Here is a 20577-nt window from a genome sequence, read left to right on the forward strand (position 1 = left end):
GAGTAATTCCTGAGTGCAAAAGCCAGGAGTAACCCCTGAGCATCGCTGGGTGTGACCCAAAAAGAAACAAACAATGCTGGTTTTTGTTTTATGCTTTACATTTTGCAATCACCCACATTTTTTGAATGAGGACAGTGAGGCTCAAGATGACACAGGAGATTTTACACCCACATTTTCTGATTTCAGAGCTGCATCGCCCTCTCATTTCACACTATTTGACATTCGACACTAAAATTTCGCTGCCACACCCAGAGGTGCTTCAGGGATCACTCCTAATAATGCTCCAGGGACCGGCCTGCGGTGGGGGAAGGGATGAACCCCGATTTGCCCCGCACAAGGCAAGCGCTCTACCCGTCCTATGATCCCTCAGCCCAAATTTGTAAATTTTACTTGGGGGTGGGGTTAGGGGTGGGGAGGAAGAACATCCGGCGGTGCTCAGGGCTTACTCCTGGCTCTATGCTCAGGATCACTCCTGGCCGTGCTAGGGGGACCCTATGGGATGCCGGAGACCAAACCCCGGGTCCGCTGAGTGCAAGGCAAGCCCCTTGCCCGCTGTACCATCTCTCCAGCCCTAGATGAGATTTTATTTTCTAAGATGCTATTTTTATTTCTAATGAAATTTTGGGTGGGAGGGCCCCGGAGGATCCCGCTTGGACAGTAACAGCTCCACCTACCCAGCGCCCCCAGCAGGGAAGCCCTTCCACCGCCCATCCGCCCATTAGCGAGCCGGTGAACAAAAGCTTAGCTCAGCAGAAGGCAGCCCCTCCCTCTCTTTCTGTCCTCCACCCTTCCCGAAAGGCCTTGCGGCGAGGAGCGGAAAAACCAACGAGCGGGAGCGCGAGCGCGATTGGCCTGTCCGGCGTCACGTGACGACGAGGGCGGAGCCCCTGGCACTGCGCGGCCGGAAGCACCCAGCGGCCCGGGAAGAGAGGAGGTAGGAGGGCGGGGGGGAGGGGGAAACGAAGCCGCTTGGGGGAGGAGCTTGCAAGCCAGCCGCCGTCTCCGTTCTGCCAGCAATCGGGTCCAAGCCTCTGGTGACTGTCATACAGCCGCACGTCCTTACCCCGCGGCACTCCAGATTCTCACCACCCCGCCCTCACCGAGTCGTTTTCGCTTTCCCGGCAAGAGCGATCCCCGGCGAGCGGCGGCAGGGGATGGAAGCGGAGAACGCGGGCAGGTAAAAGCCGGGGCCGAGCGCCGCCCCTCCCCCGCGCCCCTTCGCGGCTGGCCGGGCGGGCGCGCGCACGCACGCCGGGGGCTTTAGGAATCGCGATCGGCGGGCGCGCGCACGTACGCGGGGGGCTTTAGGAATCGCGATCGGCGGGCGCGCGCACGCACGCCAGGGGCTTTAAAGGTCGCGGCCGGCGGGCACGCGCACGCACGCGCGCCGGGGTCGCTGAGGCCGCGGCCGGCTACAAAGGCCCAGGTCGCGCGTGCGCGCCGCGAGGGTCTGCCACGGTCCCCCCCCACCTCGTTGCTGCGGCGCGGCAGGACCCGACTCCCGGGGGGCTTTCCCCAGGCTCCTAGCGAGATTTCAAAGCCGCCTGGGTGGGCAGCCGGCGGTGTCCGGGCCACAGTCGCTTCCGGCCGCCACCCTGGCGCCTGAGCACGGCCTGACCCCGCCTCCCACGCCAGCCCTCGGCGCTTGCGAGGCGCGTAGGTGGCCCACGGGCTCGGGGCTCTGCCCTGAGCCGGCCTCGTGGAGGAGATGGCGAGATTGGCCCCGGCAGAGATGGGGAGCCCCGGGCGCACGACTTAGCCGGGAAGCTGGTGGCCGACGTGGGGGTGATTGACGTTGCTCCTAGACTTCCTGCCCTCTCCGGACCCAGGGGGGCCCTGGCCCCTGGGCATCAGCAGGACGGACTCGGGATCCGTGAAGAAGGGGATCCCAGGGGAATCCCACGAGCTTTGGGTCTGTGTGGAGTGGGGGGCAAGAGTAGGAAAAGGAGATGCACGCGGTCAAAGGGGCACTTGCCTGCCTCTGGCTCGAATGAATCCCAGCGAGTTCTTTTCCAGCGTCTTTGCCAAAATTCTCTTTCATTGGGGGATGGAGGTTGAGGGCACAGCCCCAGATGCTCAAGGCCGCTTCATGGCCCTGCGCCCAGGGATCACTCCTAGAGGCCCTGGGACGCGGGGGAAATCATTTGTGGTGCGGGCTATGGAACCTACATAGGCCACGTTCATGGCGAGCGCTTTCCCAGCTGGGTCCCTTATTTTCTAAGGAGTAGTTGTTTGGGGGCCACACCCAGCGGTGCTCAAGGCTTATTCCTGGCTCTGGACTTAGGGATCACGCCCGGAGGGGCTTGGGAACCCTGTGGGGTGCCGGGGCTCGAATCCCTGTCAGCTGCATGAAAGGCAAGAGCCTTACCTGCTGTACTTTTTCCCAATTTTTTTTCTCCAGGAAAGAATCGCTTTATTAAAGAACAGTATTCCCCAAGAACTCTAGGAAATCACAACGTCCGCGGCACAGAATTGAAACCTGGGTAAAGCCTGTCATCAGATAAATGACACCTTTTAAGACTTGAGTGGCTTACCGCACAGACAGTAGTCTCTCTCTCCCGAGCAGTGTTTAGCTGTCTTTTTTTGGGGGGGGAGGGGCACACCCCATCCGTGCTCATGTCTCCAGCCCCCATCCCCTTTGAATTTTTAGACATCCCCTTCCTAAACAAAAACACTGCATTTCACTCCCTGACCAGCAAGTACAAAGTCAAGGGTTTCAGAGAACTGCTTCCCTGGGTTCATCTGAGGTCAGAGTCATTCGGAAGCACAAGGGCAGACTGAATTTTCCCAATTTCCTGGGGTAAACTTTTGCAAACTCAAAAACTTGATAATACTATGATATTAGGACTGCTAAACATCAGCTAAGGAGATATTACAAGGGTTAAGCCGGCCGACCCACATATGGCTGTCAAGTGTAATCGAAGGTGATCCAAGAGCATAAAACCAGAAGTAAGTGATGTAAGTGATGAGTATGTGGGCAACCCAGGTTTGATCTCTGACATCGCGTATGGGGTGTGTGTGTGTGTGTGTTGGAACCCAGGTTTGTTCTCTGACATCGTGTATGGTGTGTGTGTGTGTGTGTGTGTGTGTGTGTTGGAACCCAGGTTTGTTCTCTGACATCGTGTATGGTGTGTGTGTGTGTGTGTGTGTGTGTGTGTGTGTGTGTGTGTGTGTTGGAACCCAGTTTTGTTCTCTGACATCGTGTATGGTGTGTGTGTGTGTGTGTGTGTGTGTGTTTTGGAACCCAGGTTTGATCTCTGACATCCCGGGTGGAATGGTTGTGTGTTTCTGTAGGGTGTGTGTATCTGTGGTTGGGTGTCCTTTGCACCGGCAGGATTCTTCAGTGCAGAGCCCAAAAATAAAAAAGTTCAAAGGGGAAAACATTCTGTGGGTTGGGACTTTTTCTCTTTTTTTTATTTTTGTAAGAGAGAAAATAGTGTATGGGTCGTGACAAGCATTTACAATTGAATTAATAAAGGGAAAAAAGGAAGGGGACCAGAATGTTTCTAATGGATTGGAGCATAGGAGGACATTTTCTGGGGACAGAAAAGACACCAGCAAAGTGACAAGTGACCAGGGAAAGTGACAGCAGCCCTGAGTGCAGGAAAGATCAGCCCTCAGAGGTGGTTCAGTCTTCTGTAGAGATACTGAGAGACTCTGAGAGCTTGTTTGGCGAGCCCGGCCGGCTACTGAGAGATCCCGCCTGCATGGCAGAGCCTGGCAAGCTCCCTGTGGCATACTCAGTATGCCAAACACAGTAACAACAAGTCTCGCAATGGAGATGTTACTGGTGCCTGCTCGAGCAAATAGATGAATAACTGGAGGACAGTGCTACTGAGAGACCCAGGAGGCTTCTGAGCAAGGCGTGGCTGATGAGGGCAGAGAGGGGAGGTGCCATGCCTTTCCTAGCAGAAGCACAGCCAGGAGTTCTGTACCTCCCAAGCACCAAGTGCCCCTGAATCTTCCCTGCCCCCGCAATCTGACGTGAGAACAGGCCTGGACAGTGACTGCATGACTTAGGTCTAGTCCAGGACAAGGGGGAGACCGGAACCTCAGTGTCCCCTGTCTCTGCCCACTGCCCACTGGAGGGAATGAGAAAGAACAGAGACATTCGGGTTTTCTGCCTCGTTCACTGGCGTGATCTAACTAGAGGTGACGGAAACCCTCCAATTCTCCTGTGCTAGGAAAACTGTCTTTATTGGGATAACAAATTGTAGTTAGACACTTTTTCTGTTTTGGTTTTGCCACCCAGTTTGAAGTGTATCGACTGACTGTTGCCATTTTACCTGGTGGGAAAGTTGGGGTGGGGGCTGGGAGGGGTTGCCTGGGGAGAGAGTACAGGGGGTTAAGATGCTTGCCTTGCACACGGCCTCCCAGGGTTTGATCCCTCACAGCACATATGGTTCCCCAAGCCCCACCAGCAGTGATCCTGAGCTCAGAGCCAGGAGTAAGCCCTGGGCATTGCCAGGTGTGGCTCCAAAACAAAAAATGTGGTGGGGCTGGAGCGATAGCGGGTAGGGTGTTTGCCTTGCACGCAGCCAACATGGCCGACACAGGTTTGATTCCCAGCATCCCATAGGGTCCCTGAGCACTGCCAGGAGCAATTCCTGAGTGCATGAGCCAGGAGTAACCCTTGAGCATCGTCGGGTGTGACCCAAAAAAACAAACAAACCAAAAAAATGGGGGATGGGGGCTGGGGTGATAGTACAGCGGTTAGGGCGTTTGCCTTGCCTGCGGCCAACCTGGGTTCAATCCCCGGCATCCCATATGGTCCTCCGAGCACTGCCAGGAGTAATTTCTAAGTTCAGAGCCAGGACTAACCCCTGAGCATTGCCGGGTGTGAACCCAAAAGGGGGGGATATAAAAGTCAGATGGAGGAGGAAAGCTGAAACAGGTTAAGGAATTTTCCTTCCGAGCTACTAAATGGCAGAGGTGAAATGTGATTCAAAGCACTCTAGCTTGCCAGGGTCCTTTTAAAATGTGGTCATCGTGACACACACTTTGGGCCTCCTGCAGTGCAAGGGGAAAGCACCCAACTGCTGAGAGGCCCCCACTGGCTGGGGTGCCACAATAAAACCAGCAAATGAAAAAACAGACTGCACAGATGCGCACGGCGACAGGAGATCCAGAGCAAGCAACCAGGCAGATATGTTGACCCGCACGTTGCTAGAGAACATTAAGTTACATTGGAATAGGGATGGGAATGAGGAGACGGTGGCCGTAGGCCGCGTAGACTGCAAACTCTTCAGAGCTCTGCCCAACCAGAGACGCTCCTGGGCTGGAGTTGGAGCTCTGCGTGGGAGATGCTCCCGCAAATACCGTCCCTGAGCAAGCACCACCAGGTGGGCGCCCTCTTGCACCAAAACAGACTGCAGATGAGGGGCACAAGAGATACCACAGGGACTGAGGTGCTTGTCTTGATACCATGGGGACTAAGGTGCTTGTCTTGCTTGTGACCCAACCTGAGTTTGATCCCCAGCATCTTGTTGTCCCCAAGTCCCACAGGGAGCGGGCCCGAGCACAGAGTGCATCCTCCTCCCCCCAAAAAAGAAAAGACGAGGGCTGGAGAAATAGCCCATCAGGCTGGAGCGCCTGCTTTGCATGTAGGAGGTCCCAGTTTAGTCATGGGCATCACGACGCCCCGCCAGACATCAGCAGCGACCCCACCCCTGATCCTCCTGGGAACCTAATGAACAACATGGTCATCACAGCAAATAATACTGTACTGTATTCTTGGAAGTCTACCTGACCAAATAGGTCTTGTTGGGCGGAGGTTGGGAGTAGCCACACCTGGCAGTGCTCAGGATTACTCCTGGCTCTGAGCTCAGTTATCACTCCTGAGTGGGCTTGGGGCACCATATGGGGTGCTGGGGTTGAGTCTAGGTTGGCCATGTGCCAGGCAAGCACCCTGTACTCGCTACCCACTGTACTCATTCTCTGGCCCCTGAGAACAAGTCGGTCCTAAGGGCTGTTGCCACAGAAAAGTAATTGTGATTGTAGGTGGGAGTAACTGCATGAGAGTGAAGAGTGGGTTAGATCAGGCACTCCTGCACTGTTGCTGCAGCTGAACAGGGGTGGAGTTAGGTTGGAGGATTGGAGGGGATGCTTGTAGCAGGAGGAAGAAACTCTGAAAGTAGAAACAGTGTGCTGCAGAGAAAGTCTAGGCTGACTTGATCGTTGGGCTTTCCCGGCTGCGCGGGCCCTTGGGAAGGAGAGGGTGAAGGTTGTGTGTTGGACTCTGGTTTCTTCCTCTTATTGCCCCGTTTCCTACCTGAGTCACTGCTGGAGCCCGGCTGTATGCTGAACCATCCCTGTGGTGGGTGGCACTCTCCCTGCCCTGCCTTACGCTTCCTTGTTCTTTCAGCTGTTCCCTTCAGGTTCCGGCTTTCTATTCGTTTCCTTTTGCACCCACGATGGCCGAGGCGCCGGCCCCCATGGTGCCGAGGGAAGAGCCGATGCACGAGGAGCCAGCGACGGCCGAAGCCCCGCTGCCCGCTCCGGCGGAGGAGCCCATGCCAGGTAAGTTCACTCTGGACACTCGGGGACAGGAGCTGTGGCGCGAGGAAAGTGCTCGGGGGCCAGCCAGAGATGGGGTGCAGGCTGAAGGCCTTGCTGTTCCAGTCCCCGACACCACACGGTCCCCGAGCACCTTCGGGAGCAGCCCCCAAACGCAGAGCTGCTGAATATTGCCGGGGTGCCCCAGATCACGCGCACGCACGCAAATGCTTACAAAAGGTTTAGTGATAGATTTTAGCATTAAGGTATTGTTTTTTGGGTACCAAATATGTGCTGAAATCTACTAGTCTAGGAAAGAAAAAAGAGTCGGAGAAGAGAAATGGACCGCCGGGGAGTCCATGGGGTCAGCAGCTAGCTCAGACCAAGGCTCAGAGCTCTGAATGGGCTCCTGAGGAGATGAATGGCAGGAGCACAATCTGGGCCCTGGGAACGCCCTGGCCAGAGACACTGATGGGAGGTGCATGATCCTGTTACGGACCAGGAAATTGAATGTAAGCAGCGGGTGACTTGCATACGTTGACACTTACAACAGCAGTCTGGGGCTCAGGTGGGGGATGAATTGGCAGGATTCGGAGGCACGAAATGGGATTAGAAACGGCTTGGGTCAGCTCGGAACCAAGTGAGGCCTGAAGGCATAGAGGAAGACAGAGGAGATGGAGTGGCCTGGCCAGGCCGTGCTGTGGGTTTCACGGGGGCCAAGGGAGAAGTGGCACCCAGGGACCAACTCCAGGGTCCCAGCCCAGGCTGTCGATGGTGAAGGCGCCTGCCATTGACCAAGAGAAGAGAAGAGGCAGGGAGGGTAGATTTGGGTAGGTGGTGGTGGGTTGGGGGGGGGGGGGAGTCAGCATATTCTATAGAAACGTTGTGTGAGGAACATGCTAGAATACTCCTCACCGCCTTTCCTGGTCAGGGAACTGGACGGAGGTGGTTTCCTGCTCGGGGGCGCTCAGGGCAGTGAGGGGAGGAAGGACAGGAGGCGGGCATCGCAGGGGAGGGGATGAGATGCTGAGACTCAGGGGTAAGAAAAACATGGCTCCCCCACCCCTGCCCGTAATGCCGGGGGACCAGGGATTCTTAACCAAGGGAGATTTTGCATCCTCAAGAATACCTGGTGGTGTTGGAGATACTTCTATTATTTGTTGGTCTTTGGCCTACACCCAGCAGTGCTGGGGGCTGCTCCCACCTTTCTGGGGACCACGCAGTGCCCTGGCTTCCCACGTGCAGGCCTGTGCCAGCCAGTTGCCCTGTCTCCAGCCTCTGCCGCATTCTTCAAGCGATTCACCCCTGTTTGAGACTCCTCTGCTGAAATTAGGGATGTTCACTTGGAATGTTTTCTTCCTATACGCATTTCCCTCGTGGAGGCAGCTGCGGGTCCACATGTGACAGTGCTCAGGGATCACTGCTACTGGGGCTCGGGCAACCATTTGGGATGCCAGGGATCTAACCTGGGTCAGCCACCTGCAGCACAAGTGCCCTGCCTGCTTGCTTACTTTTGCCCCAGCCCCTCTTCCTGTATATTTTATCTTGGCAGGTGTGAGGAAGGGGAGGGCAGCAGTTGGTAAGATTGAACATCGAGCCTGTGATTATTCTGGAGGCTTTGTCCCTAGAACATCTCACAGAGGAGGGGGTGTTGGGATCACATGGGTCCAGCCTGGGGGGGTGAAGGATGGAGAACAGCTAGCAGAGGATGCTGATGCTGGGATTTAGACAAGAAAGGCAAAAGGGATGTCAACAGGGTGACTGCTGAGAAAGCTGTCTAACGTTTTTATCGTGGCGACATCTGTATTTCAGAGGCCCCAAGAGGAAGAAAAAGAAAACCCAGAGCAGCGTCACAAGCCAAAAAGCCTGCGGAACCCAAAAAGCGAGCGGAACCCAAAAAGCCAGCGGAACCTAAAAAACCTGCTGAGGCAAAAAAATCTGGCAAATCCAAAAAATCAAAAGACAAGCAAGAAAAAATCACAGATGCGTTTAAAGTCAAAAGAAAAGTGGACCGTTTTAATGGCGTTTCAGAAGCCGAGCTTTTGACCAAGACTCTCCCCGACATTTTGACGTTCAATCTGGACATCGTCATTGTAAGGATTTTTGTCCTCCTCTGGTCCGATAAAATAGTGTTGGTGGGTTGTGATGTGGCTTGTCCACTTTTTATCTCCGTTCGGTCGTGCTGCATGTAAGGACCTTTTTCTGAGAAGTCTTTTCACCATTTAAGGACAGTCCCTGCGCATCACTTAGATTGCAGACGCCTTGGGTCCGCGGGGCTGGGTACCGGGTGAGCTGCTTGGTGGGGATTGGGAGACAGCCTCGAGGCTGCTCCAGGCTCTGGTTGCTTGAATGTTCCATCACGTCTCTCCAGTCCAGGTGGGCGCAGGTGGATGTCAGGTAAAGGAATTTAGGGGGGGTAGGGAGGGTGAACATGGCTGGGCCACACCCAGTGGTACTCAGGACTTCCTCCTGGCTTTGTGCTCAGGGTTCACTCCATATGAGGTTCAGGAGACAATATGAGCTACTGGAGATTGAACCCAAGTGGGCTATGTGCCAGGCAAGAGACCTCCCCACTGTACTATCTCTCTGGTCCCTTGATAGAATTTTTTTTTTCTCTCTTCTTGGGTCACACCCAGCGATGCACAGGAGTTACTCCTGGTTCTTGCACTCAGGAATTACTCCTGGTGGTGCTCGGGGGACCATATGGGATGCTGGGATGCTGGGAATCGAACCTAGGTCGGCTGCGTGCAAGGCAAATGCCCTACCTGCTGTGCTATTGCTCCAGCCCCCCCTCTTTTTTTTTTTAAGGATATTTAAAGGATAGGATATTTTTGGGTAGGTTTGGTTTTAGGGCCATACCTGGCCATGCAAAGAGGTTGCTCCTGACTCTTCTCAGGAATTACTCCTGGTGGTGCTCGTAAAATCCCAGGGGTCGAACCCCAGTTGACCGCCTGCAAGATGAGCACCCGCCCTGCTGTACTATTGTTCTACCCTCTAGAATTGTTTTTTAAAACCAAAAATAGCAAAGCATCCAAGCCAAGGAATAGCCAGAAGTTGTGTGTGTGAGGCACTGGGCCAAAAAAAAAAAAATCTGGCAAATCAAAAGACAAACAAGAGACATGGTTGTCTTTTTATTTTTATTTTGGACCACACCCAGCAGTGCTCATGACTTACACCTTGCTCTGTGCTTAAGGATCATTACTTGCAGGTCTCAGGGGACCATCCAGTTGCCAGGGATTGAACTTGGGTCTGCTGCGTGCAAGGCAGGCTCCTACCCACTGTTACCACTTCAGCTTGTATAGGCATGTTTGAAGTCAAAAGAAATAGACGTTTTGGCCAGACCCAGCGGTGCTTCAGGAATTATTCCTAGCTCTGTGCACAGGGATCATATGGGTACCAGGGATCAAACCCAGGTCGGCTGCATACAAGGCAAGCGCCCTACCTGCTGTGCTCTCTCTCCGGGGTTGGGGGGGGAGGGGGCGTTTGCTGGGCACACAGCACAATGTAGGATACCAGGGATTGAACCGAAGCAGCCACAGTGAAGGCAAAGGTCCTACTATCTCTCTAGCTCTGAAATAGTTGCTTTAATGGTATCTCAGGAGCTGAGCTCTTGGCAAGACTCTCTGGCATTTTGACAGTCAAGCTGGACATTGCCATTGTTCCCTGGGCCAGTAGCAGCATTATCTTCCGACAACAACAGAGTATAGTGGCTTGAGCCAGAACTTCCTGTTAGAATGCTACTTGGATATTGAGCTCAGGGTTGGATCCCCAGCATTTCACAGTCCCTCAAGCACTGCTGGGCCAGGGTCTGCTCCAAAATTAATGAGTGGGGCCAACGCCATAGTACAACAGGTAGGGTATTTCCCTTATACGTAGCTGACCCAGGTTCAGTCCCCGGCATCCCATACGGTCCCCCGAGCATTGCCAGGAGAAAGCCCTGAGTATCACCAGGCATGGCCCCAAACCTCCCCCCCAAATACAATGATCCAAGACGTGTTCGCATAATGATGATGGTGATCTAAAATATGTAAACATTTTGTTTTGTAGATTGGCATAAACCCTGGACTCATGGCTGCTTACAAAGGGCATCATTATCCTGGACCTGGAAATCATTTTTGTAAGTGGTTAATTTTTATTAGTTTTTAAAAAGTATTCCCTTTTTTTAAAACCAAACTATCTTGGTTAAATTAGAGATACAGGATAACGGGAATGTGGTTTAGTGATGGAGCACTTACCTTGGCACCTGTGAGGCGCTGGGTTCCGTTCCCAGCACTAAGAAGAAAAAAAAAATATATATATATATTTATACACATATATATATATTACATGGACATTTTATATCTGTGTGTATATGAAACTAAAAGTCTAGAAATACGTCACTGAATATTTCCTAGTGTTCTGGTCTGGAGGCCAGGTTGGGTTCAGCGGTGGTTGTCCGTGGTGTTAGGTTGCCAGAGCTCGAACCCCGGCTACGGTGTAGTGAAATACATGCTCAGCCTCTAAACAATTCTCTGGCCACTCATTAAACGCACACCCAGTGGTGCTCGGGGCGATTTCCTGGCTCGGCACTCAGGAATCACTCCTGGCGATGCTCAGAAGACCACATGTTGTGTCCAGGATTGAACCCAGGGTGACCACGTGCAAGGCAAACACCCTACCTGCTATACAGTCTCCAGCCTCTAAACATTTTATGTTCCAGCCTAAAAAATTTTGTGTTTCTAAAAGTAAATAGTATTACTTGTTAAAAGTAACTAAATTAGTTACTAAAAGTAAATAGTATTAAAAGATTACATTTATATAATACATATGTACAGTTTTATTGGTGTTTTCTTTACAGACAAATACTAAAATGGTCTTTAAAAAATACAGAGGACTTCATATCATAACAATAGCTTAAATTTATCATTTTTTAGAAGGAATGACTTCACGTGTGTTGTTCATTAGAATAAACTAGCCGTCAAAGTAGAGTTTTTTCTAATTAAATCCACTTATGGCTGGAGTTCATATATATATATAGCAAGTTCATATATATATAGCTATATATTTAGCAAGTTCTTATGTCAGGTTCTTTTAATAAATAGATTTCTAGGAGTCAGTATACATTTAATACTCTTCTACTTTAAGAAAAATAAAAGCTTTATCACTTTGACACCATCTGTGAGTTTTGCAAGACATAAATAAAGCCTTAGTCACACTAAATTTAAAGGAAAAGAAAAAGACCCTTAGGGATATCTGAGAGTAATAAAGTGACTTTTTCTCATTGATATGTATATATATATGTGTGTATATATATATATGCATATATATATGTACACACACATATATGCGTGTAGGGTACTTAAGTTTTCACCCAAATTGTGATGTACAAAATGGATTATTATACAAATAAGCCCTAAGTAGGAGCCGTAGCATTTTTATGATTCCTTTGATATTCTCCCTGTTCAGAGCAGTTTAAGCACCAGGTTCACCTAAGCCTTACTGATTAAAAATGTATGGTAAGGCAATTAAACTAAATAAAAAAATAAAGTTCACCATTTAAAAAAGTTCAAGTTTTAGAACAGCTTTCTATAGCAGCTGTAGATAAATTAGTCACCTTGTTACAAACTTAGCCTTTGTAAACAATTTTAAAATTTATTTTTAAGAATCAAATTGTACTATTCAAGTATAAATTTCAGAATCTTAAAACTAAATTCAAAGTACTTTATCACTCATTGTACCCATAAACCGAGTGCCAAACTCTCAAAGACCAAATGCCTAGTTTATCCAAATCAACACAATAACACCGGGTCCAGAATTTTTTGCTGTGCAAAAATTGTGACCAGCTTCTGCCCAGCCGGCTTGGGAATGAAGCCATATTTGTAAACAAGTCCAGCTGCCTTCGAACAGCCAACCTAGGAACAAATAAGTTTCTTCATCTCATTTAGTGCCAACTTTAAGGGTATTTCAATAGAAGCTCGGCAGTGAGAACCTGTAAGCTGGCTGGGAGAGTCACAGCACAGCCTTCCAACAAGGCTCCCTGACTCTGGCCCCGTTCTGTCTTTATTTTTTTCCTTTTGGAAAAAAAATTTTTTTTTTCCTTATTTTTTTCCTTTTTTCCTTTTGGGTCACACCCGGCAACACACAGGGGTTACTCCTGGCTCTTCACTCAGGAATTACTCCTGCCGGTGCTCAGGGGACAATATGGGATGCTGGGAATCGAATCTGGGTCGGCTGCATGCAAGGCAAACACCCTACCCGCTGTACTATCACTCCAGCCCCTTGTTTGAATTATTTTTCCATGAGTTTCACTACTTTTGTTCTTATTATCGGCATAGTAACCATAGCACACCGTTTTGCTAGTGCAGACAGAATCCTGACTTTGCATGATCGCTGCTGACCTTACCCCTACAGGGGATGACGCCCATTGCCGTTCAGGTTGTCATAAATCGTTAACATGTGACCAAGGACCAAGGATGTGGGTCAGTGGCCCAGCGCTTGCTTTGAAAGGCTGAAGCCCTGGGTTCTGGTCCCCAGCACCACATAAAAATAAAAGAAAATAGAAAAGAAAAGAGACAACCACATCAGTTCACTAGGCAAAAGCCTTCCTCCGAATTCTCACCTGAATTCTCTCTCACAGGGAAGTGTCTGTTTATGTCAGGGCTGAGTGAAGTTCAGCTGAATCACATGGATGACCACACATTACCAGGGAAATATGGTATTGGGTTTACCAATATGGTGGAAAGGACCACGCCAGGCAGCAAGGATCTTTCCAGGTAAGTGCATCACCCCTTAAGGCTGGAGCCTTGGCTGCTGGCCTCCCTCCAGTGTCCCACGGTACCTGGTTCAGGCAAGGACGGATGTTACTGGTGATATTATATGCTAAGTATAGCGTGATCTTTCATTGAAGGTAGCCTGAATTTCTCATTTTATAAGTACTGCCAAATTTATGTATTTTTTTAATTTATTTTTTTCCAGTAAAGAATTCCGTGAAGGAGGACGTATACTTGTGCAGAAGTTACAGAAGTATCAGCCGCGGATAGCAGTGTTTAATGGAAAATGTAAAGGTTTTTTTTTTTTTTTTTATTTTAGTGTTTTTGTTTTGGGGCCACACTTGGCGGTGCTCACGGCTCACTCCTGAGTCTGCAGGATCATTCCTGGTGGGATCAGGGGGCCATAGGAGGTGCCAGGGAACAGACCTAGGTCAGTTGCACGCAAGGCATGCACCCTACCCATTGGACTATCTCTCTGGTCCCCGCTTTGTTTTATTTTGATTCCTGATACCATGGATCAAACCCAGGGTCTTTCACTGTTCCTGAGCCACATCCCTGCCCACGACTATCTTTGAAGTTTATTTTGTTTTGTTTGGGGGTGGGGTGTATTTTGACCCACGTCAGGAGGTGCTCAGGGGCTAGTCGTGTCTCTCTCGGGAGTGACTGGCTGCGAGCGGTGCTTGGGGAACCATATGTGGGCCGGGGTTTTGAACAAAGTTCACTGCATGCCAGGCAATGATCCCTGTGGCCCTGGTTTTGAACTTTCGTCCTTTTTGCTAGCACCATGGGAAAAGTAATGATAACTGTGTTTGTGTTCCATTTTAGGTATTTATGAAATATTTAGTAAAGAAGTTTTTGGAGTCAAGGTTAAGAACTTAGAATTTGGACTTCAGCCCCATAAAATCCCAGACACAGAAACTGTAAGTACTTAAATTCGTATGTCTACAATGAGCCTCTAGCAGGAACATTCTCTAGCTGGTGCCTTTTTCAAATTTGTCCTACCCATTGTATTTGTGTCCGTGCCATGGGGAAAACCCCCTGAATTAAAAAAAAAAAATCTAATAACCTCTATGTCTTGAACTTGAACTAGTGGTTGGGAATTCACGTAGCATCACAAATGGCAATGAGTTTTTATCATTTGGCTCCTCTACGGAGAGGAACCAGCTTGCTGCCTTTAAAATGTATTTATGTATTGTTGGGGCTTGTTGGGGCTTCTGCGATAGCACAGCGGTAGGGCGTTTGCCTTGCACACAGCCAACATGGCCGACCCGAGTTCGATTCCTCCGCCCCTCTCGGAGAGCCCAGCAAGCTACCGAGAGTATCTCACCCGCATGGCAGAGCCTGGCAAGCTCCCCGTGATGTATTCGATATGCCAGACACAGTAACAACAAAGTCTCCAATGGAGACGTTACTGGGCCCGCTCGAGCAAATCGATGAACAACGGGAGGGCCTTTCTTCTATGTATTTGTTACCTTCGTAAAGATACAAGACTATGTGCTGTCATAGATCGTTTATATACTTGGCATATCCTTGTCAAAATCAAGTTGGTCAGCCCTTTCAGTTGTGAAACAAACACATAATGACACACCTAACTAGTAAAATTGCTAATCGCCCATTTACTGTCTTAGCTCGGTTTTACTAGAGCCGTAAAAATAAGGCCGGCCAGTTTCCCAAGGACATTCAGTAAGTCTGACTTGCCTTCCGTGCTTTCATTTCACACATAAATTTGTGAAATCATGGGCTGGTTTTCAAACGTGATCATGTCCACCGTGTGTCTGTGGGTGTTTGCCCTACAGCCTTCACCTTTCTCCCTCCTCTCCCATCTGTTGACATTGTTGCAGTGCCAGGGCGGTGTGCACGGTTGGTTGGGTGCTCACACCATCAGGCCAGGACTGCCCAGTGGCCACTGTCCCTGGCTGCCCGCGCACGTTTTGTGCCCACCTCGAGCCAGATGCCTGGGATTGAACCCACAGCCTCCAGCGTAAGACTGAGTGCCGAGACACCTGCTTTCCCGTTGGGATCGCTGCTGGTCACCAGAGGGGCACTCAGTCCTTGGGTCCATTGCTGGGTGGGTGCCCTGGGACTCCTGAGCTTGGGAGACCCCAAAAATAAATACACTTTTTCCAATAGCTTGTGGCATGGAGGCTAGTTTTAAAATTGCAACAACAAAATTGTGACTAAAAATTCTGTTAATCCAGCAGTCTCTTTTGCATATTGTATATTTTGTTACAATCTATGAAGGGGTTTTTTTTCTTTTTGCCATCCTCTAGTGTGATGAAAGCAAAAGTCTTCTTAGCTCTAAGAATTTTTCTTCTTACCTCTAAGAATTTATCCAGCTTACATATTCACTTAAATGCAAAATTCAGTATGTACAAGGTTTTTCATTATAATTTGGTAATATCGAAAGACTGAAAACACAGGCCCAGAGAGATAGAATAGTGGGTAGGGCACTTGCCTTGCACGCAGCTAACCCGGGTTCGATTCCCAGCATCCCATATAGTCCCCCTGAGTTCTCCAAGAGTGGTTCCTGAGTGCAGAGCCAGGGGTAATACCTGAGCACCGCTGAGTGTGGCCCCAAACCCCCCCTTCCCCAACACCACCACCACCCCCCCCCAAAAAAAAGAAGACTGAAAAGAACTAAAGATTCACAGCCTGGCCTCTGGTTAAATCAGTTACGAAAAGTTACTTCACCCCCCATTCTCCAGCTGCATTCCACTTCCAACCTGTTTCCTGCCTGTGTCCCCCATCCTCCTGGTTGACCCCCCACTCCCATCGTGGTCCCTCTCTTAATGTGATTTTCACCAGTGCCCTCTGGAATATCCTGGGGACTGTATAACCCCTGCTGAAAAACAGTTTACAATGTCAGAAGAAGTTTGTTTTTTAACGTTTCTTTGGGGTCATATCTGACGATGCTCAGGGGTTACTCCTGACTCTGCTCTCAGGAATTACTTCTGGAAGTCCTCAGGGGGCCATATGGGATACTGGCGATCGAACCATATGCAAAGGCAAATGCCCTGTCCACTGTACGTTCTTTCAAGCCCAGGAAGATTTACTTTTTTACTCTAATATAGATAGTTGTTACAGAATCAGCTCTGAGATGTATTAGTGTGAATGAAAAAAGAAAAGCATGTGTTTGTAGGAGTGAGGGAGAGGAGAGAAGACATAAGCATTTGTGTCTTGGTGGAATACCTCTAGGCTGGCAGCCTTGATGACACTAGGGGAAAACTCTGTAAGGATGGACTTAAGGTGGAGGACTTTTATTTAGACTATTATTAATATGTTGGGGCTGGAGCGATAGCACAGCTGGTAGGGCATTTGCCTTGCACGCTGCTTATCCGGGTTCGATTCCCAGCATCCCACGTGGTCCCCCAAGCACTGCCAACTCTTGAGTGCATGAGCCAGGAGTAACCCCTGTGCATAGCCGGATGTGACCCCCCCCCCAAAAAAAAAGACTGTCATTAATATGTGAATTAGTATGGTGGAGCCTCATTTGCCGGGAGGTATTTTTTGATATTCCCATGAATAAGGACTACAGATTTAAACTCTTTCAGCACTATTTTATATTGAGAGGTCTTAAATATCCAGTTATTAATCCAAAGAAAAAATGTCTGCTCTCAATGAATGGATTCAGTGGAATTCTGGAACTTAACTGACATTTTATGATTGTAGCTCTGCTATGTCATGCCGTCATCTAGTGCTAGATGTGCGCAGTTTCCTCGCGCCCAGGACAAAGTGCATTACTACATTAAGTTGAAGGACTTAAGAGATCAGCTGAAAGGCATTGAACGGAACACAGACGTTCAGGAGGTGCAATATACATTCGACTTACAGCTGGCCCAAGGTCTGTCGCTACCGGCATTCTTTACTCGTTTGGTGGGGGTGTTGTAATTGTGAGATTGTGAGATTGTGAGATTGTGTAAAGTAATTTAAGAGCTGCAAACAAGAAAAGTGGTTGACAGGTTCTCTGGTAACGGACATTAGCACTGTCAACATCTCCTTCTCCCTAGACCCTCCAGCTACACGGGGTCCTCCTCCAGATAATTGGGGGCCTCAGAAATGTGGGACTGCATATATAGTTCAGTCTTGATTGTTAGTTGTTTTGTTGTTGTTGTTGTTTTAATTGGGTCACCGTGAGATACTACGTTTTCATGATTGGGTTTCAGTCATACAATGACCAAACACCCCTCCCTCCAAGTGTACAGTTCCCACCACCAGTGTCCCCCCGTATCCCTTCCGCCACCCCTACCTCACCCTCAGCCTCCATGGCAGGCACTTTCCTTCTCACTCTCGGTTTTTATGGGTCTTGAAACTTAATTTAGTATATGAAATGAAAAGGTGATGGTGACGGGGTGGGAGCAACAGGACAGCAGGTAGCTTGTCTTTTGAATCCCCGGCATCCCTACCGTCTCCTGAGCACTGCTGGGTGGGCCCAACAACCCCCTACCCCCCCCCATCCAGAAAAAAAAAACACCACAGTGATAGAGATCCCACTGTGAACATTCAAGAATAGGTATTGTTTGGTGAAGAATTCTAAATCTCTCTTCAGAATTGTGCGAAATAAGTCTGAATCACTTTTACTCTCACAGAGGATGCAAAGAAGATGGCTGTGAAGGAAGAGAAGTACGATCCGGGTTACGAGGCTGCTTATGGAGGCGCTTACAGTGAAAACCCGTACAGTAGTGAGCCTTGCAGCGTCCTTGCCAATGGGCTAAGTATGTCCTGCTCGCTGCGCCCCTTGCAGATGCTTGCTTTCTTCGGGCTGAGAAGCGAGTCCTGAAAGAGGAAGTTGGGGCTCCTCCTCAGGAGAGGCCTCTGATGACCTGGGAGGGAGGGACTGAGGGAGGGCGTGGTAGGGGACTAATACTGAACTAGTAAAGGTTTGAAGGCAGTGCCGACTAGTGAAGCATCGCTGGGCAGGTTTTCAGAGCATTTTTCCTAAGCCACTGCCTCTGTAAGTCATTCGAATTGCATTTTCTCTCTTGAGTGACAAGCGAAGATTTACCCATCTGTATCTGCAAATAGTCACTTGAGATTGTGCTCAAGCAGTTTTCTTCACAAATCATGTTCTCCTTTAGTGGGCTGTTAAAAATCTCCTAATTTGATCATTTAAAACGTTAAAAGTCGAATAAAGGACCCTCGTTTCCTTTCCCCTTAGCTGCTCCCAGTGGAGAGTCGGCGCTGAGTGACGTTCCGAACGGGCAGTGGATGGCCCAGCCGTTTACAGACCAGATTCCTCCCTTCAGCACACAGTGCGGCACACAAGGACAAGAGGACGGAACCCAGGCCTGAGAGTGGTGCTTCTCGGCCCCGCTGCAGCGCTGCAGTTTTAATGCAGCGGTCAGGAAGTGGCCCTCAGTTGCTAACTGAAGTATTTTATTAGCATTTTACTCTAGTGATGTAATCATGGTACAGTTGTGTAGTAGAATCAACTGTATGAACCTAAGTAGTTTGGAAAAGAAGAAGTAGGGTTTTTGTTTGTTTGTTTTTTATTTTTGGTATGTGAGTTTTTGTATTTGAATTAACCATCATTCCAGCTTTTTATAAACTGTATTTCGCCGATGAAGATACTGATTTACTTTGGGGAATCACTTTTAACCTGTACTTTTTAAAAGGCAAGTGTCTGAATATTTATTTTTGATGATGAACTGTGCACAAACCTAGATATGTACACCCTCGACCCCTTTTCATGCCCGAGCAGGGCATGCTTCTCACGAGGTGCTGTGGGGAGGCAGGGGGCCGTGTCTGCGTGGGCCCACCGTGCGGCGGGGAGCCAGGTTTGACGGGCTCCCAGCGTCCCAATGCGCTCACTCACCTTCAGCTGAGAGTGACGGTCGCCGGGGCGGAGAGGCCAGAGTGAGGCCTGGCTGCCACAGGGGACCTGCCCCGACCCGGCAAACCCAGCCTGGCATCGGCCTCCTTGAGGCATGCAGAAACTCCTCCGCCGCCAGTGAGTTCAGAGACTGTCGAAGGACTTCTCAATTGTGTCCGCTTCCCCTCTGTTGAACCTTTCCCCATCTGATGGGGAAAGAACTGTTGTCTCTCCAGATTATCTAGCCTCCTTGTCTTTAAGGAGGTTCCTTGGAAACTGGTAAGAAATGAATTTTCGGGCTGAGGACCAAGGTGCTAGGGGTGTTTGATCATCTGATTAAAACTGGTGCTTTTATGTACACAGATGTACCGAGACAAATAATACAGACTTTCTCTTGCTTAGGCAAACCTGATAAGCCAAGTATTTAAAAAATACTTTTCTTCTGCTTCATCCTCCCTGCTCGTTGCCATGGCCTAGGTGAACCCCATGCGGGTTAATTTGGAGTAATGTACCTTTGTGATTTCCGGCCGCGTTTCCACGGCACTACACATAGTCCGCACTGCTGGAGCCGGCAGAGCTTAGGGCTGGGTGTCCAGAAATGCCATATGCGTTCATTCCTGGTCTCCTCTGTCTGGGGCATGCTGTTTTTCATATGAAAATATTTATGATTTCTCCCCCCCTCCCCCAGAGTCATATGGCCTGGTCTCTTTATGATAAGAGAAACCCAAGTTGTGTATCTTAATATGATTATTTTTTAGGTGTGGCTGTGATGGATTTTGTTTTCTTTTCAGTCTAGGTCAAACTGTGTAGTCATTCATGTTATTGAAATCATGTACTGTACTGCTGTTTACATGGATGTTTGTGCGGGTACTTGGAAGTGCCTTGCATCAGGGATTAGGAGCAATTGAATATTTTTTCATGGGATTATGTAAAGCATGTAACTTGTTCATTGCTTTTGTATACATCTATTGGAACCTTAAATAAATTTTTTTTTTTTTTTGAGTGCAGAAAATAGGCCTTTAAAGTAATGGCAGACACACACTAGAGTGTGGCTGTGAGGGTTTTTCCAAGCATACAATGATGATGTTTTTCCTAAATACAATGAATGAGGAGTAAATGTTGGTATATCCTGTGTGTGATACGATGGTATGACTTTCATTAAATAATATGAAAAGGTTTTAAAATTCATTTGAAAGTCTGATGGTTTCTAAATAAAAAAGTACTTTAAGAAGGATTATCCTTAAGTTGCAGGTTTTTATACAAGAAGCAAGACTTACTGGTATTTTCCCCCTTAATCTGATATGTTTACTTTCTGTGGTATTTAACATGTAGAGTCATTTCTGTAATGACAATCATTTAAAAAAAAAAACTATAAATAGTTTAACTCTTCAGATACTCTAAATGTAATAAGTTGTTCTACAAAAGACAAGATTGACGGCCTGTTAAAAAAATACTTACATACAAAAAAATACATTTAGAAATTTTTTTAATGTGTGGGTATAATTGTCATTTAGACGTAAGCAA

General features: G+C 49.0%; 1 protein-coding gene across 1 annotated transcript; it reads left to right on the forward strand.

The window, feature by feature from the left end:
* The first annotated feature begins 1044 nt into the window (after nucleotides 1–1044).
* TDG (thymine DNA glycosylase) lies at nucleotides 1045–20288 on the forward strand. Its single transcript, XM_056116390.1, has 10 exons — nucleotides 1045–1177; nucleotides 6365–6519; nucleotides 8308–8588; nucleotides 10543–10612; nucleotides 13112–13247; nucleotides 13450–13532; nucleotides 14070–14164; nucleotides 16914–17085; nucleotides 17831–17956; nucleotides 18400–20288. The coding sequence occupies exons 1-10, from the start codon at nucleotides 1155–1157 to the stop codon at nucleotides 18531–18533; spliced, it is 1275 nt and encodes a 424-aa protein (XP_055972365.1). The 5' UTR covers nucleotides 1045–1154; the 3' UTR covers nucleotides 18534–20288.
* The last annotated feature ends 289 nt before the right edge of the window (nucleotides 20289–20577 follow it).

The sequence above is a fragment of the Sorex fumeus genome, unplaced genomic scaffold, assembly GCF_029834395.1.
Source record: "Sorex fumeus unplaced genomic scaffold, SorFum_2.1 ptg000003l, whole genome shotgun sequence".
NCBI classification, from domain to species: domain Eukaryota; kingdom Metazoa; phylum Chordata; class Mammalia; order Eulipotyphla; family Soricidae; genus Sorex; species Sorex fumeus.

What these genes read in the sequence shown, in the direction of transcription:
- TDG (XM_056116390.1), top strand. Translation starts at nt 1,155, where the DNA reads ATGGAAGCGGAGAACGCGGGCAG. An exon ending in GGCGGAGGAGCCCATGCCAG is followed by an intron (nt 6,520 to 8,307) that starts GTAAGTTCACTC and finishes TCTGTATTTCAG; the next exon opens with AGGCCCCAAGAGGAAGAAAA. An exon ending in GGCAGCAAGGATCTTTCCAG is followed by an intron (nt 13,248 to 13,449) that starts GTAAGTGCATCA and finishes ATTTTTTTCCAG; the next exon opens with TAAAGAATTCCGTGAAGGAG.